The sequence below is a fragment of the Bos indicus genome, chromosome 8, assembly GCF_029378745.1.
Source record: "Bos indicus isolate NIAB-ARS_2022 breed Sahiwal x Tharparkar chromosome 8, NIAB-ARS_B.indTharparkar_mat_pri_1.0, whole genome shotgun sequence".
In the NCBI taxonomy this organism is placed as follows: Eukaryota; Metazoa; Chordata; class Mammalia; order Artiodactyla; family Bovidae; genus Bos; species Bos indicus.
The window spans coordinates 102,307,666-102,333,071 of NC_091767.1; the positions used below are offsets into that span (position 1 = coordinate 102,307,666).

Here is a 25,406-nt window from a genome sequence, read left to right on the forward strand (position 1 = left end):
TGGTGGGTTTTAGCATCTGTAAAACAACTCAGGAAATTTGCATCAGATACTGTTATCTAGATACTTCAGGAAGGAACATAAGATTCTGTGACTGCCATATGGCCCATTTATTTTTTAAGTTCTTACCAGTTTCTTCTGACTCGGTACCCAATTTTTGTCACTACATGTTCACCCTTTCAGTCAATAATTCTTGAGTCAGGTTTTTGTGGCTCAGGAGAGACTTAGGAGACGAACTTTTCTACAAAGATGAAGCAGGCAGAGGAGGTGGGGAGGGTCAGTCCCAGGAAGGAACCACCAGATCCTGTTCAGTTACAACAGAACGGAAATATTTGCCACTAAGGATGACAATGGCTACCATTTTTTGAGCAAGCTCTGACTGCCAGGTTCTCTGATGAGGATTTAACACGCAAGACTTCACTTAAGCCTTACAATAGCTCTATCACATGCTTCTATTATTCTTTCCATTTTACCCACCAGGAAACCAAGGCTCAGAAATGTAAAGCTGGAGGTCCTGCAGCCAGTTCTTGTTGGCGCAGGATTTGAAATGAGGTCATATTCCAGGTTCAAGGTCTGCTAGTGCTGCCTCTGGTAAGGTTTCTCTAAGAAGCCACTTGCCTCCTAGAAGGACTGGCAAAGGGTTGCTGCTGCTGCGGCTGCTAAGTCGCTTCAGTCGTGTCTGACCCTGTGCGACCCCATAGACGGCAGCCCACCAGGCTCCCCCGTCCCTGGGATTCTCCAGGCAAGAACACTGGAGTGGGTTGCCATTTCCTTCTCCAATGCATGAAAGTGAAAAGTGAAAGTGAAGTCGCTACTAAATATATTTTAAAGTAAATACTGTTAAAAGTCCCTCATCCCCTATAAAACTCTCCCCACCCCAAGCAGGATGGATGAAATGGACAGAGAATACAGAAAAACGGCTACACCAATAAGAAGAAAGTTTACCATCCTAGTTATTAAAGAAATACGAATTAAAATTACAACCGTGTATTGCTTTTCATTTCAGATTGGAAAAGACAAGAAGAAGAAAAAGAAGAAGGATGGTTACATGAAAAGCTTGGGGCATAATTTCTTTAATTTACTTCTAACTTCTTGTTATCACGTCCAGAAGATGGACTTAACAGGTGTTAAGCTGTTTATTATAACAAGCAATAAATCCTTTTATGATAATTGGAAGACAAGTCAAGTGCAAAACAGGAAGGGGCCCAAAGGGAAGGCAGAAGGGACCCCGCTGTGCTGGCGGCTCTGGCCCAGAGGCCGGCTCCGCTCCCTTCTTGGAGCTCGGCAGGAGGTCCGGCCGGTGGGTGCGCCCAAGGATGCGGGGAGCACTCTGGGGACCACAAGTCCCAGGCGCCCGCGCGCGCGCCTCGCCCGGACCACGTGACCGCGCAGCCCCGGTCGCGATCGCCGCGGCTGTCCGGGCTCGGAGCCCCAGTCCCGAGCGAGCAGACGCGGCCACGGCGCCCGGCCGCCCAGCACGCTCACCATGGCGGTGAGTCCGGGCGCCTCCTGGAGGAGCGGACGCGGGGTGGGCGCTGGGACCCTGGAGCAGGCGACCCCGGGCATCCCGCGGTGCCCGCCGCCCCCGGCGGTGAAGGGGGTGTGCTGGCAGCTGTGTCAACATCGGGAACAGGAGAGCTGGCCGGGGCTTTGGGGTTTTTTATTTGTTCCTCCGGCTGGGAGTCAGTCCAGCTTGACTAGCAGTCACTACGCGCTGGTGTGGCGCGGATGAGGGTCGGGGTGCGCTGGGTGAAGACAGCGGGGCGGGGCCTCCCCCTGCTCTGGGCGCGGTGACTTGGGGGAGATTGCGGGGAGACGCCCATGAGGAGGGAATTCTCGGAGCGTTTCAGCCGGCGGCTGGGCGCGCGTACACACACCCCCGGGGCGGTTCCCTGCCTTCGCAAGTTCGTGATCTGATTCTTTCGGAGAAAAAACAAAGAAACAGACCTTGCCACTTTCCATCCTCTTACACTTGGGTTAGAAATAGCATTTCAGATAAACTAGTTTTCTTGGTAGAGTTCACCTGAGCTGGAGAGAATTGACAGCTTGCAAACTCTTCGGTCTACGAATAAATCATGTACACAGTTTTCTTCCTCCAGGAAGAATGTCATAGAATTGAAGATTCAGGAAGCCAACGCAGGTCTTTTAGTCAAACGCACCCACCCAACTCCCGACGGCCCTCTAAAAGGGGAAACAGATGGGAAGGGTTTATATGAAAAGTTCCCCAGCCGGGCAGTGATAGGACTGGGACCTTAATCTGCCCCTGAACTCTTTGGCTTATAAATGAGGGCACTTGTTGTTGTTTAGTTGCTATGTAGTGTCGAACTCTTTTGCGAGGCAATGGACGGTAGTTTTCCAGGTTCCTCTGTCCTTGGGATTCTCAAAGTGTGAGTAACTCCAAATGAGAAAATAAAGAAGAACCAAGTCCCGTGATTGCTGTCATTTTCCCCGTAGCCCCTCCCCACAGGGTGGGGCCCTGAACCAGACACAGATAATTTAGCTACTGGAGGCCCTGGTTTATCCAAAGCTGTGAAACTGGAGAGGCCCGCCCCTTGAGTGTCGGACCACAGGGCTCTTTGACTGAAAACTGCAGCTCCAAGTCAGGGTGTGCTGATTTGAATCTTTTTCACGGGTGAAAAAGCGAGAGAGGTGAGTCTTTGTCCCTCCCTCGGGCCCCTCACTCCCCAGTGGGGTGGACGCTCTGTAAGGACACTTGTGGCTTGGAAAACCTGCACTGTCCATCTTCCCTGACTGCTTCCTGCTTCAGAAGACGTCCTAGCCACCTGCCTCCCTGGCTGGGTTAGGTGTCTTCCAGGCATCTTCTGTCCCCAGTACCCCCAGCCTCCACAGGCCTCCCCCTTGCTGAATACATAAACCTCTTTGTACTATTTGTTCACTCCCTCTCCTCTAACAAACAGTTGCTCCTTGGGGGTCAAGGACTTGCCTCATTTGTCTCCAGCCCCTGCACCCCTGGCACAGCTCTCAGGGGTGTTCTGATCTACTGCAAAAACTGTTTGGGGTCCCCAAGATAGCTGACCCAAGCCTAAGGATGACAGAAGGAACCCAGTTATGGAACCTCTCTGATTAATTAGCCACAGGGGATATTCCAGTCATGCCAGCTGCTTTATCAAATGAACTTGGAGTGGGGGTCAAGGTGTCACACCTCACTCCACCTGCAGAGATGGTGCTGTAGGCTTCTGAAATTCCATGAGTGCAATTCCAGTGTAAATGCAGTTTCACAGGATTACCTGTACCTATTTGTTTTTGCATATCAATTTTTTGTGAACATTTTGCCTCCTCTTTTTGAAATCGTGACATAGGGTATCTCTGGGTAGTAGGACTCAAAATAATTTTTTACTTTCTTTTTGGTACTGTTTCAGCTTTTTCCATTAAGCAAGTATCACTTTCATATTTGGGACATAAAAAGCTATTTTAAAATTATTCAACATAATTTTTAAAAGACTGTCTAGGTTTCAGTTTTCATCTTACGAGGTTTTGGACAAATCCTTTCCCCTTTTGGAACTCCTTTTACCCATCTGCACATGAGAAGTGGTTAGAAAGGGACTAGAATCGGACCAGATCAATGTTTTTCACATTGAATTTCAGCAGAGCTCAGACCTCTCTCCCCTCTTCACCAAAAGCCCTGTGTTTTATACCATGGAGTTACAAGGAAGATTTTATTTGTCAGTGTTCTGTGGGGAAAAAAGGTGAAAAACAGGTGACTAAAAATTCTCTGAGAAGATGTTCTGGAGATACAATAGCATGGTGACTAGTTAATACAGAACTGTAGATTTGAAGGTTGCTAAGAGTAGATCTTTAAAGTTCTTATCACGAGAAAGAAACATTGTCATGATGGACGTTAACTAGACTTCTTGTGGTGACCATTTTGCAATATACACATATATGGAATCCTGTTGTACACCTGAAACAAATACATTATTTGTCAATTACGTCTCAATTTAAAAAAGTTTCTGAGGACGCTTGTCACTCTGGCATTTGAAGATTCTAATGTTTGGCCATTGTCTTTGAAGGCGAAGTCTTCCACCAACTGATCCCAACTCAGCCAGGATCTGCTTAGCTATGGTTGGGCACTGACAGTGCTTCTGCTGGTTGAGGTCTTACCTGGTGACAAGAGGGAAACACCCCTTCCTTGAGAGTGTGAACTGATTGATTTCTCTGGCTTTAATCTTGCCAATCATTAAGCTTGATGCAGGCATTTAGAATCCCACTCAGTTCCCATCTTGTCCTCTTCTCTTGGTCACTGAGAGGCAGCATAGATGGTTGGGGCTTTGGCATCTAACTAGACTCAGGTTTGAATCCCAGTTCTGCCAACTTATTACTACTAGCTTTGTGACCTTCAGCAAATTACTTTTCAGAGCCCAATTCCCTGTTTTCTTTCTTATACGATGGACCTAATTGGCCCTGCCGCATAGAAGATTGTGGTGAAGTGAGATATTATATGCAAAGCTCTTGATGCCACCCAGAACACAGGGTGGACCAGCTGCTCTTTGAGAAGAGCCTTCAGACAGATGCTGCGTGCTCTTCGCTTCTACCTTCATTCTTTCTGTAAGACTGAGCTTGTCAAGGGCAGACACATTAACCTCTCTCCATAATGCTGGGCACGGGATTAGGCTCAGCAACTGTTCAGTGAATTTTGGGTGAACAGGTGTGCAGTACACACTGAAGACAGCTGACCCTGGGCTCATCCCTGATACGCACTGCTGGAACAGAATGGCTGGGGCCCTGGGGGTAAGAAGAAGCAGTCAGTCCTCAGCCTAGCATGTCCTCATTGCCTTTCAAGGGCACAAAGGAGTCATCTCTGCATGACTGAGAGCACTGTGACTGGTTGGCCCAGTGAGGACAGGCACCCCCAAGCACCTTACTTCTACCGGGAACTGTGCTGTGCTCAGTCGCTCAGTCATGTCTAACTCTTTGCATCCCTATGGACTGTAGCCTGCCAGGCTCCTCTGTGGGGATTCTCCAAGCAGGAATACTGGAGTGGGTTGCCATACCTTCTTCCAGGGGATCTTCCCAACCCAGGGATCAAACCCAGGCCTCCCGCATTGCAGGCAGATTCTTTACCATCTGAGTCACCAGGGAGGCCCCTACCTGCGACAGGCCAGCTCAATTCTAGCTCTACCGCTCACCCACTGTGGGACCCTGGGCAATTCCCTGCCCTGTCTGGCTTCAGTTGGCTCTGATGGCTTCTAATGGCCTTTGCAGCACTTAAATCCAGTGACTTTGTTTTCCTGGGCCTTTAGAAGAGGTTTCTGGAGAGCAATCGGGAACATGATTTCCACTGCCCTAAGCCCCCTCTGATGCGGTCCCTTCTCTTTCAGATGCATTTCATCTTCTCAGATGAGGCAGTGCTTCTCTTTGATTTCTGGAGCGTCCATAGTCCCACAGGTAAGAACTGGGAAGCCCAGACTTGTAGATTGAGTACCTCCAGGCAGTGGGAACCCAGGTTCTCATTATTGTTGTGCTCTGTGAACGTTTTCGGGAGCCTGACTCTTCTTGCATAAATATTGAGTGGTAACTTTGCATTTGTAATTCCATTTGGAATCTCTGCCCTTCAGACTGCAAAGAGCTCTTTGTGAGGCCGAGAGAGAGGCACGAGGGTGCAGCTTTCCCCAATACGGGGAAGGAACGGACACCCAGAGAGGGGGAAAGACTTGTCCAGGGACACATAGTGTGCATCAGAGCCAGAACTAGATCAGGTCCTCTTGTTGCCTCCTAGCACCTCCTTCATACAGGGGTTCATTGTCTAGTGTCAGCCCAGAGTAGCTGCTGCAGCCTTTGACCTCAAATGAGACATAAATTTGAAAGAGACGAGTATTCCTTTGACTTGAAAAGGCAGAGTCAGACACTAAATCATGATGGAGTTGTGTTTCCACTTAAGTACTTACATGTTAAAAATAGACTGCTGAGACCAGAGCTTTCACCCCAGGGATCCAGTTGTCTCTGTGAAGAGTCCACGTCTCCCATCTGCCCATTTTCTCTGATCCTTCTATCTCTCTCCAGCTCTTTATACTTTCTCCCCCTATATGTGTTAGACCTGACTCATACTTGTTTTCTTCAGGCTTTCACCATTTTTAATTTCTGAGCTTATAATCTCTGCTGGCAACCTATGGATGGAAATTGCTGTGATCACAATGTACCTACCTACAACCTGGGGAATAGACTATGAAAGGCACTGTAACATAACAGACAGAACAAAGAAACAGAGCAGGAGCCTTGTTTCCTAGTTGAGTAGCTCTGTTTAGTTACCAAGTCTGTTATTACCTCTGTTAACAGAAATAATACATGTTTCTCAAAAAGTTACTTTGAAATAGGACATGTGATTTTGTTAACTCTAGCTTGGTAGGCAGATTGTAAAATAAAAGTGGTAAGAGGACTGTTCTTAGATCAGCAATGATAGTGGCAAAGATTATGAACAATCCAATTCTATAGAGCTCAGGTCCATTTAAAACAATGCCACTTAATGGCAGAAGACAACAAAATTCTGTAGAGCAACTATCCTTCAATTAAAAAATAATTTAAATAAATAAAAGTAAAACAATTTAAAAATTGCTGTGTTTTGGATATGTCAATTCTTAGTTCTTAATTTATTCATTCAATAAATTGTGTTGAGTACCATGAAAAAATGAATAAAAATGGACTGGAAGAAGCCCAAACGCCCATCACTACAGGTATTAATCAAAATTGATGCTGATTGTTAGCTAGGACCTCAGCAGGGGTTGTTGACTGAAGTCCTCATGGCAGGGTGGCTGGGTTCCCAGAGTGAGTGTCCCAAGAGAAAAAGGTAGGGGAAAAAAGGGAGAAAGCGAGAACAAGGTAAAGAAAAAAAAAAAAAAGCCTAGTTTTTAAGACCTAGCTTTGGAAGTCAGAGAGCATCGTTTCCACCTTTATTGGCTGAGGCAGTCCCAGAGGTCTTCTGGGACTAAAGGGGAGGGAACACAGATGCCACCCCTTGATGGCAGGAATGCTGCCACTGTAAGAAGAGCATGTGGGGTGGGATAGAGCGAGGCGGCCATCTCTGGAGAATCTAATCTTTCACAGACCTTATGAAGCCACAGAAATAAGGTGGACCTCCGTAAACTAAAGGGAACCCATGCACCGTGTTCAGAGGACGCAGTGCTGCCTGCTGGGGTGCAGCTGGGGGCGGTGGGCCGTTGGGCATGCTCCCCGCCACCGCCCCCCACCCACCCCGGGCTTTGCCAGGTGGCTTTTCCTGCTGAGCTCAAAGCCACACTCCTGCAGGCCACTTCTACCAACAATGGGCTGGAAGGGGAAAGAGACAGGAGTTCTGAGCCCAGCAAGAGTGGGGAAGAAGATGCGAGGGGAAGGGAGGAGGAATGGATTCAGAGGGAGGGTGGGGGGAGGTGCCCTTCCCCACTTGTGCCAAGTCCCCAGCAAAGCTGCCAGAAGGGGAGCAGTGTTTGCCTGGCTGGGCTCTGTAACTCAGTCTCCTTTGACAGGCATGGCCCTTTCCGTGTTGGTCATCCTGCTTCTGGCTGTGTTGTATGAAAGCATCAAGGTTGGCAAAGCCAGGCTGCTCTACCAGGCCCTGATGAACCTGTCCATCCCCACAAGCCAGCAGCTTATTGAAGCAGCAGACCAGGATTCTTCAAGCTCAGACTCCCTGCCTGTCAGCAGAAGCCCTCTCAGGTAACAGAAGTGGGGTGGGGGGCAACAGGCAGAGTGCTCACACTCACCTTGAGAGGTAGGCTGGACCCGCAGGACACTTAGCCCCACTTCATCCAAGGGAACTGAGGCCCAGGGACGGACCAGAACTTGCCCAAGCGCTTCCAGTTAGTTAGCGGTGCTGCGGACTACAGCCAGGTGTCCTGATACCCAGGCTGGGGCTCTCTGAGCAGCCACGTGGGAGGCTCCAATCTTCCTGACTCCGGTGCAAGCCTCAGTCCAGCAAGGGTGTCCATTCAGCCCACCCCAAACCACAGCAGGTTTTCTTAGGTCACTAAGGCTTCCAAACCCAAGATGGTACCTGCAGCTCTTCCTATATAAATGATAAAAAAAATTTGTGGTTAGCAGTGTACCAGCTTGGTAGAGGGCAACCTCTTGCTCCTTCCTTCCCTCCCCATTCTGATAGCCACTGGGGATCCCCATTCTGTCCTCTCTGCAGCACTGGCTGTGTTAACTGTGTCTGTCTGCTCCTTAGGCGGGGGCCTCAAACAGTCACAAACCCACTGCAAGGGAGGTGTTTTCATATGGGTCTTACTAATATATGTTTTACTGCTGAGGACATTTCAGTTCAGAGAGGTTAAGACGCTTATGCTGAGCCACAGTTAGCACGTGGCAGAGCTAGAAATTGATGTTACCAGGGTCCATGCTCTTTCCATTGTAATACTTCCTTTCACAGCTCACAATTGATTCGGGTGGGCGGGGGGGGAGTCTGCCTTACTGATGATTTTGTGTAATCCTTTGTCAGATGTGGTTGATCACACATTTTCCCTTTTTGCCCTGGATACTGGGAAACTCAGAGCTCAGTGTGGTGGAGAAATGATTATCCCAAACTCCTTGTACAAGTCCCTCTTCCCTTCTCTATCACTGGTTTCTGACATGTCTCCTTAAAAATAAATCTCCTGGGTTAAGCATACGGATTATAAAGAAGCTAGTCCTATACCTCGGTTGCTCTTTCCACTCCCTGACACCAACTCCTAGCTTCCAGCTCGCGGCCGGCATTAACTGGGCGTTCCTGTTCATCTAGGTGGTTTCTGTGTCACTTCGGCCAGTCTCTGCTCCATGTCGCTCAGGTGGTCGTTGGCTACTTCGTGATGCTGGCGGTCATGTCCTATAACACCTGGATTTTCTTCGGCGTGGTCCTGGGCTCAGGTGTGGGCTACTACCTGGCCTACCCACTTCTCAGCATGACTTAGCTGGTTGAGGGTGAGGGCTCTGGGGGCCGGAAGGACCTGGGGCGCCTCGTTCCAGACCTTGAACTGCCCGCCCCACGTCTGTTTTTTCAGCTGGCTGTTCTCAAGGCATTGCCAGCTCATGGAAACTTTCGGCTGAAGCCAGCGCTTGCTCCCTGGAGTTCTGAGGCCATTGCTGCTCCTCAGCCAGGCTGCAGAGGGCCCTGGCGAAGTCTTTCTGTGCCTTTAAGAAGGCTGCTGTGACAGGAGGTGGGATGGAGACCAGCACCTGGGGCAGATTTCATAACCATGGCAGCATTTGCTAGGACCCCTTTCCCTCTCTTGGGGGGAGAGTAAGTGACAGCTGACTAAAGGCAAAGAAGTAGGATCCTTACCAGGGCTGTGACCTACCCTCCGAATACAGTGAGCTCCTCCCATGGGATGGCACTGCCGTGGGAAGGTGACAGTTAAATAGCTTTAGGTGTCGGGGCGGGGAGCTCTTCATGGCCTTAATCTTATCCTGATCCTCCCCCTAATGCAAAACCAAGAATTCACTGAGTAATATTCAATACTGATGTTTTCTATTTATTACTTACTGCTCACCCATAGTGATCTGGTGGGGAAACATGATTCGTTCCAATAGTGAGTAAGCCACAGGGCGTGTCAACTGAAGATGTAATAAGCCATCAAGCCAAAGCCTTACATTAGTAGAGTTAGGTGGGGGCTCTACACATATTGAACCTTTTCGCTTTAAAGAAAAGGAAAAAATAGACCCAGGGAGAGAAAATCACTGCTGTCTACTGTAATGTCTACATTCAAGTACCTCATGGGCGAGAGGAAAGATGGTCTGAAGCTTTGAGAATTAAAAACGAAATTATTTTAATAAATATATATTTTTAAATAGTCTGTGACTGTCTTCTGTTTCTCCTCATTCAAACAGCAAGCTCACGGAACCCTGAGAGCAACTGCGGGAGCTGAGTAGGGCTGCCCAAGGCCTGAGTCTGTCTGTCTCCCATGAAGACAACTCTGTGCTCCACAAACCCAGCCCCGAAAGGCTGTTCCCTCAGCAGACACCCTCAGTGCCAGCCTACTCAACAAGCCACTCTTCTGTTCATGTAACAAATAATGATTAGAAAAAGAACTGTCACATGGACTCTAAACACCCATGTCAGCACCATTATTAGCACCTTCTCTCCCTGAGGGCAGAAGCAAAAACATACCAAAGCCACTTTTTAAAAGTTACAATAAGAGCTCAAACAGAAAGTATAGGACGTGACGCCTTCAGTACTGATCCGTGTATTCTCCCCACAAGAAGCAGGGAGCTGGAAAGCTGCTCAGTGTCACAACAGGTGTTAAGATTTGCTGTCTTGGAGTTGGACGGTCAGGCATCCACTTCTCTGTCCAGCTAAGGCCCCTCCCCTGCCCTGAGGCACTGCTGAGATCATCTCCATAGGTGATCAGCAGCCTCTTTTGTTTGATGGTCTCTTTAAATACAGTTGAGGCTTTCACAGCATGGAGGGCTTTTTAAAAAATCTACTGTCTGGAGAAATGGATTATATGGCCAGGTTAAGTAGGCATTTCAACGGTCCTCAGAGTCAAGCCATAAAAGGTGGTATTTTCTCTACTCGAATTTTTGTTTTTAACAAACACCTATATAATACTTATTACGTGCCAGACAGGCAGTGTTCTAAGCACTTTACGGTATTAACTCATTTAATTCCCACGAAAGTATTTCTGCCCTTGTTGCAGATGAGGAAGCTAAGGCAGCTAAATAGTCACCCAGCTAATAAGTGGTCAGGCTCCCTGGCATGAGGGTTGTGGCTGAGGCAGTAACTGGCTTCGGCCACACGGCACCCAGTGGAGCAAGGGTGTGAATGCAGACAGTGGAGACTGAAAAGTCTATCTGTGTGTATTTCACCCTAACAGGACGGAAATTCTGTTTCAGGGGACCTGGGGTGGGGCCCAGGAGCCTGTATTTCTGACATACAACACTGCCCTCCTCCCTCAACCCAGGACAAATGCTGCTGGGCTGGCCAAGAGCCCTGGCTTCAGAATCCCACGGCCAGGATCTGCATCCCCGTTCTGTCGCTTCCTAGCTATGCAAGGTTGGACGGGTGACTTTACCTCTCTAAGCCTCAATCTCCTCTATAAAAGGAGGATAAATATCTTCTGTGAGGGCCGCTGGAGATGAGACAGTCTGGGTAAAGTGCCCCACAACAGCGCCTACTTGTTAAACAACAGAGTTTAGTAAATGGTAGTTCTTAGGCCTCCCAGGCCCACAGATGGAAGACAGGCTCAAAGCTATCATCAAAAAGGATACGTCTGATTGGCAGGTGAGATGGAGTGGAATCTGGGTTCCTATCTTATAAACATTTAAAATCAGGGAACATTTTTATTAAAGTTATTCTACTTTTAAAAGACTGCTTACATGGTCTTTGGAAAACGCTGAAATAAGTAAAATGACCGTGAATATTTTCTCACTACTGTTCCCTGCATTAGTCCTGGGCCTGAAATCAGAGGAAATGGAAGCTGCTCTTCAAGTGAAGACTCGGTCTCTCAGGTGCCATCCACGATGGATGGCGACACAGGGACCCTCCCCATCTTCTCTGCCGGGCTCCCTAGGGATGGTGACACAGGGACCCTCCCCACCTTCTCTGCCTGGCTCCCTAGGGTGTAGGACCTGCAGGAGTCAGTGGGCGACGGGACTGGTCCTAACCCTGAGCCCTGAGCCCGAAAGCACAGTGGGACAGTGATCGGAAAGCCTAACAGTTCCAGGGTTAAGTACAAAGGAAGCGTGTCACAGTGCTTTCACACATGTTAACAAACCTAGATCTGTTACAGCCCCTACCCTCACATTCCCAGAGGGCACAGACTGCTCTTGGAACCAGATTCGATTTCACCCCAAAAGCTTGAGTCAGGTTTCATTGCAGACATTTATTTTTGTTCTGTTAATTTCAAATATTCATTGACCTCTTATATCAGATTTAAGGCAGAGAAAAGATATATGTCCCAGGACTGCAGGCAAGGCTGTTAACTGGGTTTAGATGGGGTACTTTACCCTCTACCAGCTCTACCAGGGAGACCTCACCACAGGGGACAGTACTGGCGCTGGGACACAGTTGAGCACTGGGAGGCAGGTCAGTCTGGGAGTTCAGAGAATAAAAAGCTTGGGAGAGGGCACGACTTTCACAGGGACTCGCTGGAGGGGAGCCCCCCAGCCCTTTCTCCATGGGGGACTCTGAGGCAGGACCAGGGCAGGCTGCTGCCAACCCCAGTGTTCTGAAGACAGGGTCCCACGCTGCTTCACCAGGTCAGGCGGGGGCTCGGAGGTGGGCCAGCTCAGGCATCTGAACTACTGTCCTCAGTGTGCTCACCTTCACCTCACCCCGTGGCTTGTCTAAAGCCAGCGCTGGCTGTGCAAAATCACGCCTAGGGAAGGGTTGGTAGAGAAACCTTTGCACCGGTTTCCTGGGTCTTCATCCCAGCCAGTCAATGTCATCATCATCGTCATCATCTCCAAAAAGGGGTGTTGGGGGCGGGCGTCCCTTCATGCTCTGACAAGACAGGAAAGAGTAGTCAGTCCTCACTTGTCCCTGCACCAGATGGACTTCCCGCCTGTGCAAGATGAAGTGACCAGCATCTTTCCCAGCTCCAGGCTGGAAAGGAGACTGCTGGTGAGGGTTTAACTGAAGGGACGAACCCTGAGGCCAGCAAACCCCAGGCTTCCGGAAAAGCTGAGACAAGCAGTCAGAGAAGGGAGGCAATCTTTCAACACGGAGACAAGAAGACCAACTTCGTTTGGCTCGTTTTGTCATTTATTTGAGAAACACATGTATTGATTGGACAGGTTTTCTCGCATGTGGTAACTTACACATTTTGTGTGGGAAAAGGAAGGGGGAGCAGGATAAGGAAACAGAGAAGCAGAGCTGCCCTCAGGGCAGAAAACACAGGAAGAAGGAAGCTGGGAAGAGTACAGTCACATTTGAAAAAACGCTGTTGTGGCCTGAGGTAGCCTACCTGGCTCTGGACGTGGGCCCACCATTTGAGAGAGAGTCGAATTTAAAGTCTTGGCCGCCCTACCAAGTGGAGAATCCCAAGATGAGGAAAACCCAGGAATGTAGGCTCATATCCCTGGTATCACTGGCACCTCCCTCCCTCCCTCCCATCAGGCAGGAGGATAAGGGGGATTAACGAGCCAGAGGAAACTCTCCCCACTTTTCGTGACTTGAGCCTCTGGCCTTTTCCCTCTAGACTGGCAGGGACAATCCTATGGGTTGCTGGGACTGACGCTAGAGACAGGCACTCCCGAGTGTTCTCTACTAAGTAAGGTACCTTCTGCTCTGGTGAACTACTCTGGCCCGGGATCGGACTTCCCAGGGCCAGCCAAAGGAAGGCGGTGTGATGTGGTCAGAGGTCCCTGGGCTAATTCCATCTCCACCCCCAACTAACAGACCTCGAACCTCTCCCTGGGCATCAGTTAAGTGATCTCGAAACTCTGATGGTATGCGATCTTAAAATGTGGCTCACTGCTTCTGTTTTGTTCCAGCTGAGGTTCTGGTGTGCATGTACCACTACAGAACCTTGGATCAGCCATTTAATGTTCCAGAGCCGTGGCCTTCTTTCTACAAAATGGAATAAAAGTGCCTACATTTCACTGAACTGGCAGAAGATTAAATGTCTATAGTTTTCAGAGTACCCAAAAAACAGACATTAACTTGATGGTATTAGTATTAACACCAATAATGTTCTGCTAAAGTCAGAAAACTCCATCCATATATAGGACAGTCACTTGAGATACTCAATTGGCTTTTTGTTCATATTCAGAACTCTCAAATGAAAATGTAATTCTTGGGAAGAAAGGCCAATAGAGGAACCAGTGCGCTTTCCCGGGGAACATAGGCAAGAGAGAAGGGTTCTGGTCCATAGGAGCTGGATCCCAGCTCCGCCACAGCCGTTTTCCCGAGGTCTTGGCAAAAGGCAGAATCCATTTTGGCGGATACAAAAGGGGAGAAAATCTGCCCCCATTCACCTCATATTTCTGTTCCTGGGATGGACTGAGCCTGACTCTGATCTGTGTTCTCCACCCACATTTTACGCTAGTGAAATTAACACAACAGTCAAACGTCCTAGACAGAGCCAAGAATGCTTGTAACTTAGCACAACGGGGACCACGAATGTGAGAAACGGGGTTCTGATCCAGGCTTAATCAGCAGATCACCTTTCTGGCCTTAACTCTGGAGCTCTGTGAAGTGGGGCTGCCCTATCGGCGTTGTTGCTGTTGTTTTACTCACGAAGTTGTGTCTGACTCTTTGAGACCCCACTGACTGTGGCCTGCCGGGGATTTCCCAGGCAAAATTACTGGAGTGGGTTGCCATTTCCCACTCCAGGGGAATCTTCCCAACCCAGGGACCGAACCCGTGTACCCTGTGTCTCCTGTACTGGCAGGTGGATTCTTTGTCACTGAGCCACCAGGGAAGCCCTACACTATCAGTACTTAACCCATTCTCTGCCCAGGGATATTGTGATAACAAAACAAGGCAGCAGGTTGGAAAGCAGGCTGATGAAGCAGAAAATGCTTAGAAACAGGTGGTCTGAGTAGGAGCCTGGGGTTTGAGTCCTAGCTATACCATTAACTCACTCTGTGGCTTTAGGTAAATCATCCTTCTGAACCTCAGTCTGTCTATGAATACAGATGCTAGACAAGAAGATCTTCAAAGTCCCTTCCAATTCTAAAATAAAACACCTTAGCCGAGTTGAGGTCCGGAAACCTGAGGCTTTAGCATTCTAATATGGGACTAAGCAGCCCAACTTTCTTCAAGTAGAAATTACTGCTGCATGAGTGGAGACTGTGATCCTTTTTCAAGAATAGAGTGGTATCTGCCCATCCCCACCAGGCTTACAGAGCCGCTCCCTCCCAGCCCCAAGCCTGCTCGCGCAGGGCCCTGAACACAGAGCCCAGGGGGTGGGCCACCAGCAGACCCCCTTCCTCTTCTCACAGCCAGCGGGGAGGGGCCCCCAGGGGGCGGCGTGAGGACTTGGCAGGGCCTGGGAGTTCCTTACCACTTCGTCTTCATCCTCCTCCTCAGCCTGTGCTTTGGGCTTCGGAATTTTCAGAGATGCCCCTTTAAACAGTTCATCCTCTTCATCCTCAGAGAGGCTGAAAGAAAAATCAGGAAAATCAAGTCAAAGGAAAATGTTCCTGCCCCAGGCCACAGTGCCCACAGGCTCTGGGCTAAATATCCAACAGCTGCAGTGACTGCCCAGGAGTCCCCCCACTTCTCCACACTCACCCCCAGCACTCTTGACTCCCTCTATAACCTACAGCCAGAGCAATCTTTTAAAGCCAGTAAATCAGTCAAATCCCCTTAAAAGCTGCTCACTGCACTTAAAGTCCAAACTTCTAACAGTGACAACAAAATCTCACATGACTTGGCTCCTACTGAGTTCTCCAACCTTGGCATAACACCACTGTCCTCCCACCCACTGTGCCTTCTTCCTGGACTGCGTCACGCACCCCCACCGCAGGGCCTTGTGTGTGCTGGCCTTGCTTTCTGCAAACGCTCCCGCCCACTCTTGGCACAGAAGGCTCCTATCCATCCTTCAGGTCTCAGTTTACACGTCACCTTCTCGGAATCCTTCCCTAGTCCCCCTACCTAAAGTAGAATAAGTGCCCCTTTATTCTCCATTATAACCTTGATTCTTTCCTTCTTTTTTTAGAAAGTGTTTATCATGCATTTACAACATACAGTTGACTCCTGATGAACACAGGTTTGAACCATGTAGGTCCACTGATACCTAGACTTTTTTCAATAAACACGATTTGCAGTTGGGTGAGTATGGGGGTATCCAGTCGCTAAATCGTGTCTGACTTTTTGTGACCCCACTTGAATCTGGAGATGAGCCAACTGTAAAGTTACACACACAGGGTCAGCACCCTTAACTCCTGTGTTGTTCAAGGTCAACTGTATAAGCACTTGTTTGTCTTCCCTAATAGACTGTAAGCTCTTCAAGTCAAAAACCAACTCCACCTTGCCTCCCACACTCCCACAGATTACATGGCAGGTACCGAGTAAATACGTGAATGAATGAGTGATTCAGCCAGCCAGCCAGCCTCTGAGGATGAATCACCTGCCCTGGAAAAACTGGAGACAACCTCCACAGGCAGCCGCCTGCTTCTCAAACTGCTCAGGGGACACACCTGGGATGCTGAGAACACTGTTCAGATCCAGGTGCTGCTCCCACGGCTGCCGGAGCTGCCTCTGGGCCGCACGGTTCCTGGGAGGGAGCAGCCGAGCTTGTGACATCCCTGTCTTCCTGGAGCTCTGGAGGCTGAGGCTCTCCTCCTGGACTTTCAGGCCCCACGGCCAGTGGGTCCACCTTCTCAGGGTCTGAGGTCGGGGACAGTCTTGTGGAGCTTTCTTCCTCCCTGACATGAGCGTCTCCCAGTGCTTCCTCGCCCTCAGAGTCCACAGCTACGGGGCCTGGAGGCCTGGGGGGAATTGAAGTTGGGGGCCCCAGAGCTCTTCGGGAGGGGAGGCAAGCCACTTCGGAAGAGACCGAACGTTCTTTTATCTCTAAGCTTGCCTCTATTTCTGAGGGCTCCCCTTCCCTTCTCTGTGCGTCATCCTGGGGAGTGGGACAGCCCTGAGGAGACAGCGGGGCATCTTCCTGGACCACCCACTCTGACAGCACTGCAGGGGGCCCCTGGCTCTCCCTGTCCAAGGGTGCCTGAGACTGTCCCGAAGGGCTCCGAGCTTGCGCCTCATCTTCTTCCTCTTCCTCTTCGTTGCTGCTCTCTCCTTTCTCTTGCTCATGTTGGTTTAACAGCCGAAGGGTCACCATCTGTTCAAAAGCCAAGAAGGAGGAGAGGATCACTGACCAGAAACGGAGGCACTCCTAGTTCTTCAGTCTCTATTAACACAATTGGTCGTTGAGTTCAAGTAACTCTGTTATTCTGTTTGTTATTTTTCAGTACAAATACCTTTGTTTCTTCCTCTCAAAAGAGGCTGCCCGTATCTGTACAGACATCCTAGTTACTGATCAACAATCCTGAATAACTTTTCACTCCGGATCCTCTGGACAGCACTTAAGCAAGGAGATACCCATCTCAAGGACACAAACAACAGCCGGCTGTACCTTGATGGTATTCATGATGGTCCCCAGAACGGTCCTGCCACTGTAAGACTCCTCCAGCTCGAACTCTCCCCGCAAGGACTGAAACACCTGGTTCATTATCTTCTTGACCTGACAACCACGCGAGGAGAGAGAAACAAGATCAAAATGCATGCTGCCAAAGTCAAGCGACTGAGGGATGCATGTAGATTCCAGAGAGGGGCTTCGCTCCGGTGGTCCAGTAGCTGGGACTGGGCTCCCAACACAGGGGGCTCGGGTTCCCTTCCTGGTCAGGGAACGAGATACCACATGCCAAAACAAAGACTCAGCGCGGCCAAATAAATTAGATGTTAAATAAATAAATTCCAGAGAGAGGTCTGGAAGGCTTCAGTGAAGCCCTCCTAGGACTCTGCCGTGAGACACGGCTGGTCAGGAACTGAGACCCCGAAGGCTGACACTGTGGAGGGGACAATGTTGAATAACGAGCAGCGCTCAACAGAAGGGCTATAGGAAGGACGGGTAAGCTGCGGCGTGTGTGCTTAACACTCTCAAAGACGGCTCCCCGATGCCACCCTCCCACTGAGGCCACCACTGGAGCTGCCACAGGCTATGAGGACTAGTGGCCAGAAGAGGCTGGCATGCTCCCTACTCCTCTCCTGTGACTTAGAAACATTTCCCTCACCTATCCAGACCTCAGCATAGGGCTCTTTAGGTTTGCCACCAAAGAGACAGGTTCCAATGGATTAACTCCGATTTAAGTCAGATGATCGGAGAAGGCAATGGCACCCCACTCTAGTACTCTTGCCTGGAAAATCCCATGGGCGGAGGGCCTGGTGGGCTACAGTCCATGGGGTCACTAAGAGTCGGACACGACTGAGAGACTTCACTTTCACTTTTCACTTTCACGCATTGGAGAAGGAAATGGCAACCCACTCCAGTGTTCTTGCCTGGAGAATCCCAGGGACGGGGGAGCCTGGTGGGCTGCCATCTATGGGGTCACACAGAGTCGGACACGACTGAAGCGACTTAGCAGCAGCAGCAAGTCAGATGGTGGTGGATCGGAAAACAAGCTAAGGACACAACACACCGACGACAAAGTCCCTTCCGCAGGCCTGCTCTGCACAGGCGATCGCCCTGCAGGACACGGTTCACGTCTCTGAAACGTCAGCTCACCTTTTCTGAGGGGTCAGCGGCAGTGGCTTCGACCCCAGATGTCTGGGCCTTGCTCTCTAGGTCCTTGATGTGCTGTGCATTTTGCTCTCTCAGGGATGTGACTTGGGCCTGGAGGGCTGAACACTGCAAAAACGAACAGGCTGTGGCTGTGGCATGGGAACCTGGGCTTCCAGGTGAAGGTCAGGAAGCCCAGGAGGAGGAGAAGCATCCTAAGCTTCAAGTGTCAACCTCACGTCGGCCTGCTGACATCCACACCCCTCCACCCCCACCCCGGGCCTGCTGACCCAGAGTGCTCCATTTCCTCATCACTCAGTCCCAACTCATCACTCCATCTCCTCTTTCCCAACAAGGTCACGTGCCTTGTTCCTACTTAGGTCAAGAATATGATGAAAAATGGGAGGAAGGGTCTGATAACCCTAGTCACATAGACATATGAACGGTCACCACCAAGACTGCCTTCCTCATCTCTGAGTGGAAGATTTTCAACTGGACACTTTAACTGACCTCCAGATATGAGGACTTCCATACATGGTGGTAAGCCATCCCTCCTTCTCTTTCTCGTTTTATGCCAGATGATCCCACCACACCTGTACTCCAGCCCATCTCAGGGCCTTTGCCCAGAACACCTGTGGCCTTCCCCACCTCATCAAAGCTCCTTGTCCCTCTTGGCTCTGCTCCCCTGGGCACTTCCTCTTCTGGGCCTCACAGCACTTAATGCTTATCTTTGTTTCTCGGTCTCCCTTTCTTGATTGTGAGACTCCTGAGGAGTGTTCTTTGTAAGCCTTTTCCCTAACACAGTGCCTGGAACACAACTGGCACTCAATAAGTATTTGCTTAATAAATGAAGGATCAAATTATAATGGAAAACATAGTCCAGAACATGAATGCTGCTTTTTCTTTTTCTAAGTCACTGACCTGTCATCCCAAATGAGTACGTGTAATACGACTGATCAACCAGAGAGCTGAACAAGCATGATTCTGTTTTCAAAAGTGATTAACATGTTTCGGGTACAAAAGGATCTACAAGACTTGAACAACCTGTTTACCTTAAATTGCCTGGGCTTATTTATCCCCTGGACTTAGTCCAAGGGAAAACGCTCACCTTCTCCTCCAGCTGGAGCAGCTGCTGCTGACTGGCATCTCTCTGTGTACACACCTCCTGGTACTGCTGCAGGTGTTCATTCTTGGCAGAGGCCAACAGCTGCTCACACTTGGCTTCCCACTGGGTCTGCAGCTCAGCCTGTACTAGAGACAGCTGCCAAGAGAAAGTAATCACTGTATCATGGGGGGTCTAACTGCATCTTGGGAAACCCCATCTTTAATAAGGCAAAAAAGTTAAGAGCCCAGATTTAGCAGAGAAACAACCATCTGGAAGACCTTGGTTGTCAGGACTCCAAAAGGTACTACAACCAGATAAAGGGGTGACTGTCTATAGACAGGTCCCCAGGGCCATAATATGATCATACTTTTCAGGATCTGGACCCTTAGACCTTTTTAAACAGAAGAAACTTATTTCCCTCCAAAATTCCACAGATGATCAGATGAAGGACACCAATTCACTCTAACTAAAGAACATACAACATATAAACACGAATGCAGAAACTTACAAAAAGAAAGGCTGCTGTCAAATGACTAGAGATTAGCTGTGTCCTGCCACTGCCCTTGATTTCCCGGCCTCATTTTCCCATTACCTGCTCTGCAGCTGCTTGGTCGGTGGACACCCGAGCCTTCTTCAAGAGCTGTCGAAGTTTGTCCAGTTCCTCCTGGTGTGATTTGCGAATTTCGTCTATCTCCTCCTCAGCCTGGCAGCGCTCTTGAGCTGACTTCTTTTTCCTTTCTGAGAGGTTCTTAGGAACAAGAGAACCGTCATCAGCTCCAGTTGTTTGAAGAAGATAAATGGAGATGGTGATGGTGGTGCTAGTTATTAACATCACTGGGTCCTTACTTCGTTAATGGAAACAATTCATTTTTTCAGTTTAGTTTCCCCAATATATTTGACATTTTCGACTACTGGCAGGGAAAAAAAAAAAAACTGCGACAATAAGAAAGGTAAACTAGAAGAGCTTTATTTATTTATTTAAATAAGGTAAAGCTTTATTTACTTTATCTTATTTCCCTGTATACCTACCACTGTTAAGATGTTCCTCATCTCTGAGGAACATCTTTCACAATCTGCTGGTAAGAAAGTCACAATTCTGTGACAGGACCTTCAAAATACATACACACACCCAGAAATTACACAAATTAGACTTTATTTTAAGGAAGCAGTAGATCCTAAAGATTATGTGTTACAAGGGTGATCACTGTAGGAGTATCGAGAACAATGAAAAATTGAAACAGCCCTCAAAATCAGAAAGAACTTTTTTAAAAAAACCTGATAAAATTATGGAAGAAACAAAGTACAGACCAAGATTTATCCTCTAAAAGGGCACTAGGCAAAGGGCTTTACTAGAGAGTTTTAGTAAAAGCTCAGAAACAGACCACTCTTTTCATATCTAAGCTGTACCAAAATACAGAAAAAGATAGAAATGTTCCCAATTTGTTCAATGGGGCTAGTATTATCCTAGCGTTAAATTCATAAAATAACAATAGATATCACTAAATAAGGTTAAAAAACATCAAACTAGAAAAATATTTGTAACAACTATGGCTGACAAAGGAGTAGCACTTTAATAGTGTTTATAACAGAGGAAATACAAATAGGTGTTAAATATATGAAAGCTTTACTACGAACAAAAATACACCTAAAGATAAAATAAGCATATTTCACCTATCATGAAAGATTGTAAAAATTTATACAGGCAGAGTTGGAAAAATAATGGAGAAATAGGCTTGCTTACACAGAGCTGGAAATGTAAGCTAACATACTCTAGGATAATCTGGCGACATTTATTTTAAAAATTTAAATGTTGAGAATTTTCTCTGATGCAGCAATTCAAATTCAAGCAATCAATTTTTATGGAAATGCTCAAATGAATTTGCAAAAAAAGTTATACAGTACAAAGGTATCCACGAAAGCAATGTTTGAAACAGTGAACAGTTAGAAACAGAAATATCCATCAATAGGTGAATAGTTAAATATAATTATGGTACAGCCTTGCAGCAGCCTACTCTGTAGTAGTTACAAAGAATGAGAAAGCTCTCATTCTTATCAGTATAACGGCCACAATACAATCTTTAAAGTATTAAAAGTGATCACATTATTATTAAAAATGTTATGAGTGTACACGTATGTGTAAACATATACTTTATACATACACACATGTGTGCTATGTGCATGTATATATTATACACAAAGAAAACAATCTGGAAGAATAATCATACATTTTTTTATAGTTCTTGCCTCTAGTGTAGAGAAGAGGAAAACATAAATTTCATTTTTTATTTTATATTTTTCTGTATTATTTGTATGTTACAGTGAGCACACGCTACAGTACTTTTTAAAAGGAAAATAATGTTTATGAAACAGCCCACTCTGGCCACCTGGATACAACAGAGAAACTTCAGATGGAGAGCTTACCTTTTCCAGAGACTCCTTCTCAGTTCGCAGGTCAGTCAGCTCCTCCTCCAGGGAGGTCACCCTGAGTTCCAGCTGTCTCCGGCTCTGCTTTTCACTCTTGAGTTTGGACTGCACTTGCTGGGAGGTTTCTTGGACCTCTGAGATATGATAGCACGAAGGCGTGGCTGTAGAACCAGAGCTGCCGTGGGCTGTACGGCATCCTGACCGCTCCTTCAAAACTGTGTTCTCTCAACTTCCAACCCTCCCACACGAGCCTCTTCCACTCACTTCTTCCAGCATCACCTCACTGACCAGCAACAGGCTTATCAAGCCATAAACTGACCCACTGACTTCCACACCCATCCATATTTATCTCTGTACCTACAGGTCACCTCCGACACACACAAAATGGAAGAGAAGTGTAGCAAGCAGTCAGAGATCACCCCTGAAATGTATCCGTCCCTCAGTTCCATGTCAGTCATCATCTCAACCCACGGGACTCAACACACTGAGATCTTTGTTTAGTCCAGGCCCTTTCTCAATGCCTGGTAAGATATTCTCAACTTTCTTGGTAGCTGGGACATTCTATCAATAGTCTGTTTTCTAAACACTCCTTCTCAAATAAAGCTATTTGGAAAATTTCTTTAAAATGTAATACATCAAACAAGGTCCTACTGTATGGCACAGAGGGATATCTGTGCCATAGGGGTAATATCCCTATGATAAACCATAATGGAAAAGATTTTAAAAAAATATATACAAATATATGTATAACCGAATCACTCTGCTGTATAGTAGTAATTAACACAATATTGTAAAACATTGTAAATCAACTATACTTCAATAGGAAAATAGTAATTTTTAAAATGTAACGCATCAAAATTAATTCTGTTGGAGAACTTTTGAGACCTTATGGTACCCTTAAGGTAACTGTCACAGGGCACCGTGAAAACAGGAAAGAAGATATCAGTATGACATTTGAATCTAAGATTTCCCCTCAAGTTTGCTCAAGTGATGCTCTAAGAAGGAAAGGATTTATCTTCAAGGTATCACTTCACCAACTGAGATCAGTGTTTTTTAGCTCTCTTTTTGGGCAAGTGAATTTTGTTTCTTAACTGTTGCTGTTCTTGCCATACCTGACCCACTGGTCCCATCTGTGCCTTCTACATTTATTTTTACAAGGTGGTGGGTGAATCAACATGCCAGTCTTCACAAATCTGCTTTTCACCATGTCACGAGCAGCACCTTCGTGCCAGGCACTGAACTAGTACTAAGGGGAGGACTTCACAAGATGAGCAAGGCGTCATATTTGCCCTTCAGAGGCTTGCATTATAGAAGGGAAAACAGACACACAAGTAGTGCTGATCAAAGGCTAACTCTGAAAATGGTCATAATAATGCACTCAGAGATGCAAGACTTTAAAGGAGACCAAATATTCTAGAGGCAAAAAAAAGGGTGAAGTTTCTGAAAGAGGCAGTTTTTGGAGAGAACTGGAGGTAAATCTTGGTGATGGTGGGCACACCACAAGTCCAGAGAACAGTACTGATAAAAAGCAAGACAAATACAGGATGTGCTGAAGCAGCAGGCTGGCTAGTATGCCCAGAACTATGATGAATTAAGCAACATAACAGGAAATAAGCCAAGGTGGAGGGGCCTTGAGTGCCAGGCTGAAAGACTGCAATCCATCCTCTAGGAAAGAGGCAACCAATGCAGGAAGCACCTTCTTAAGCCTCTACTGAGTCACAAGTTAGAGGAACCCCTCAGTTAGGTTAGTCACAAGTTAGATTATTTCTTCAAGGCCTGTGAGGCCAATCCTAAGTACCAAAGAGACTGAACACTTGACCAAACATAGCAGAACTGTGGCCACTTAGTGGCACTAAATGGTCAGTTCTCTTGTTGTCATTTATGTCAATCCTGTAGGTTTATACTGGTTCACCTCAATTTTTGGCTTCATCCTTCATAACCTTCATGAGCCTTCTGTCAGACGGACCGAGGGGAAGGAAACAGTGTAATTGCTTACGCTTACTTGGTCACAGCCCCAGCCCCCTCCACAGCGTACCTGAGAGCTCTGCCTGCAGTTGGGCGAGCTGGCCCCTGAGGAGGTCTGTCTCCTTCATGCTCTCTGTGAGCTGGACCTGCAGCTCTGTTTCTTTCTTTTGGTGGGCCGTCATTTTCAGGTGCAGATGAGAGACCTGTGCAGTGGCAGCAGCGAGCTCCTCCGTCACCTTGGCCTGAAAAGCGACAAAGTACGACATCACTTTAAACATGGTGATGTCCCAAGCTCACATACTCTGTGCTGGCTGAACTGGTGGGAAGAGAGCTAAGGCCACCTTTGACCTGCACTGAATCAAAATCAAGCCCTCAAATGTGCAAGGTCTCTGACCCGGGAATTACCTTGTAAAAATGGTATTCTTGCCATTTTCTAGTTTTCCTATAAAGGACAATCTTTTTTTAAAAAAAGAAGAAGAAAAGAGCATTTTAAATTTTAAATTGAATGCTTTCAATGGCAATCCACTTCTCAGTCTCTAACTTCTCCTGAGCACTGTGGCACTAATGGTACTATAAAGATCAGTCACGTCAGAGTAACTGTGTTGGGGGTTTTGGGAAGAACCGTGGTAATAAAAGAAAGGAACACTCCAACTTCTTTGGCTGCTCAATGCATTTTAAACGGGGCTCGTACTGGCCAAACAGGAGCTAAATATTCTCAAGTTACATTCGATGAAACCAAAATGACCCCCTGGAAAAATCACCTACTGTGTTTTGTGTATTAAGGATGATGATGCAAACGAAAGGATGGTCAGTGAAAAGGAATGGGAAACAAGGGACAAATGCCACATTCATTTCACCTGCACGGACGAGCTCCTGTCAAAACAGGGCAGGAAAGGCGGTGCATGACGGCTCTCATGGGCGTGACCTCCGGACAGCAGGGTGTATCTGGGGTGGGACCATCTCTCCATACTGTAGGCTTCCACCATTACTCCTCCCTAGATGACTGTACTGCACGTGCGTTTCTGCTGCTGTCTACTTTCTTGGTATCACTTGTCCCTTCTTAGGGTTGTCACTGTGCCCACCTCAGTTTTAAACTTTATTCCAAAGCCTTAATCAGGTTTCTAGCTTACATTTAAAATCTGATATTTTGGCTCTCTTAAAGGTGGAGGAAATAAAACGAATGGTACACAAAGTAAAAAGAAATAGGCCAGGAATGAGCATATGAGCGTCCACAGGCAAAGGCTCTCTCTGACCAAACTTCAAGTCAGGGCCTCAGAGCGCTCAGCCTTGGTCTCCCCACCCTGTCTTTGGCCCGACCAGCCCAGTTTTAGCAAGAATCCTGCTATGTCAGTTTAGAGAAAATCTCTACCCCTGATAACTGATCACAGCTCTTCATCCCAACCTTTGCTATCTAAGTCCTTGGCCTGTCGTTAGCAAGAATCCCCCTTCCTATGATTCTCCTCTTAGTAATTTTCCATCCACTGACCCTCTCACTGTTCCATGGCTGTAAATTCCCTACTTGCTTTCTTGCCCTTATTGTGTTTGGAGTTGAGCCCAATCTTTCGTACCTGTTGCAGGAGTCTTTTGATTTCTGGCTGCGCCTTGTGACTTGCAGGATCTCAGTTCCTCAACCAGAGACTGAACCCAGGCCACAGCAGTAAAAGCCTAGAATCCTAACCCCAAGGCCACCACAGAACTCTCATCTATAGCAACAGTCTTGAACAAAAGTCTCCCTGATGGTTTTATTAAGTATCAGAATAAAT

At 47.6% G+C, this 25,406-nt stretch overlaps 2 protein-coding genes across 6 annotated transcripts in view; one reads left to right on the forward strand and one right to left on the reverse strand.

Annotated features, from left to right (window-relative positions):
* The first annotated feature begins 1,351 nt into the window (after positions 1-1,351).
* Positions 1,352-9,776, forward strand: SLC31A2 (solute carrier family 31 member 2). Of its 2 annotated transcripts, none has more exons than XM_019966745.2 (4): positions 1,352-1,489; positions 5,337-5,403; positions 7,476-7,665; positions 8,726-9,776. In XM_019966745.2, exons 1-4 carry the CDS (start codon positions 1,484-1,486, stop codon positions 8,892-8,894), a joined length of 432 nt encoding a protein of 143 aa, XP_019822304.1. In that variant the 5' UTR covers positions 1,352-1,483; the 3' UTR covers positions 8,895-9,776. The 2 variants fall into 2 exon arrangements, with proteins under 2 accessions (XP_019822304.1, XP_019822305.1); XM_019966746.2 differs by lacking the exon at positions 1,352-1,489 and adding an exon at positions 2,408-2,646.
* Positions 9,777-11,784: 2,008 nt separating this feature from the next.
* Positions 11,785-25,406, reverse strand: part of FKBP15 (FKBP prolyl isomerase family member 15) — a 57,079-nt gene continuing 43,457 nt past the window's right edge. For all 4 annotated transcript variants that reach the window (XM_019966742.2, XM_019966740.2, XM_070795304.1 and 1 more), the window contains 9 exons: positions 23,714-23,885; positions 21,676-21,812; positions 19,847-20,002; positions 19,258-19,410; positions 18,156-18,278; positions 17,007-17,114; positions 16,069-16,712; positions 14,931-15,027; positions 11,785-12,424 (listed from right to left, as the gene is read on the reverse strand). In XM_019966742.2, the coding sequence (XP_019822301.2) occupies positions 12,347-12,424; positions 14,931-15,027; positions 16,069-16,712; positions 17,007-17,114; positions 18,156-18,278; positions 19,258-19,410; positions 19,847-20,002; positions 21,676-21,812; positions 23,714-23,885 (1,668 nt within the window). In that variant the 3' untranslated portion in view covers positions 11,785-12,346. The remainder of the gene's footprint in view (positions 12,425-14,930; positions 15,028-16,068; positions 16,713-17,006; positions 17,115-18,155; positions 18,279-19,257; positions 19,411-19,846; positions 20,003-21,675; positions 21,813-23,713; positions 23,886-25,406) is intronic.

Excerpts from the sequence above, each read along its gene's own strand:
- SLC31A2 (XM_019966745.2), top strand. Across the intron at positions 5,404-7,475 it reads GAGCGTCCATAGTCCCACAG|GCATGGCCCTTTCCGTGTTG; the intron begins GTAAGAACTGGG and ends CTCCTTTGACAG. Across the intron at positions 7,666-8,725 it reads GTCAGCAGAAGCCCTCTCAG|GTGGTTTCTGTGTCACTTCG; the intron begins GTAACAGAAGTG and ends CTGTTCATCTAG.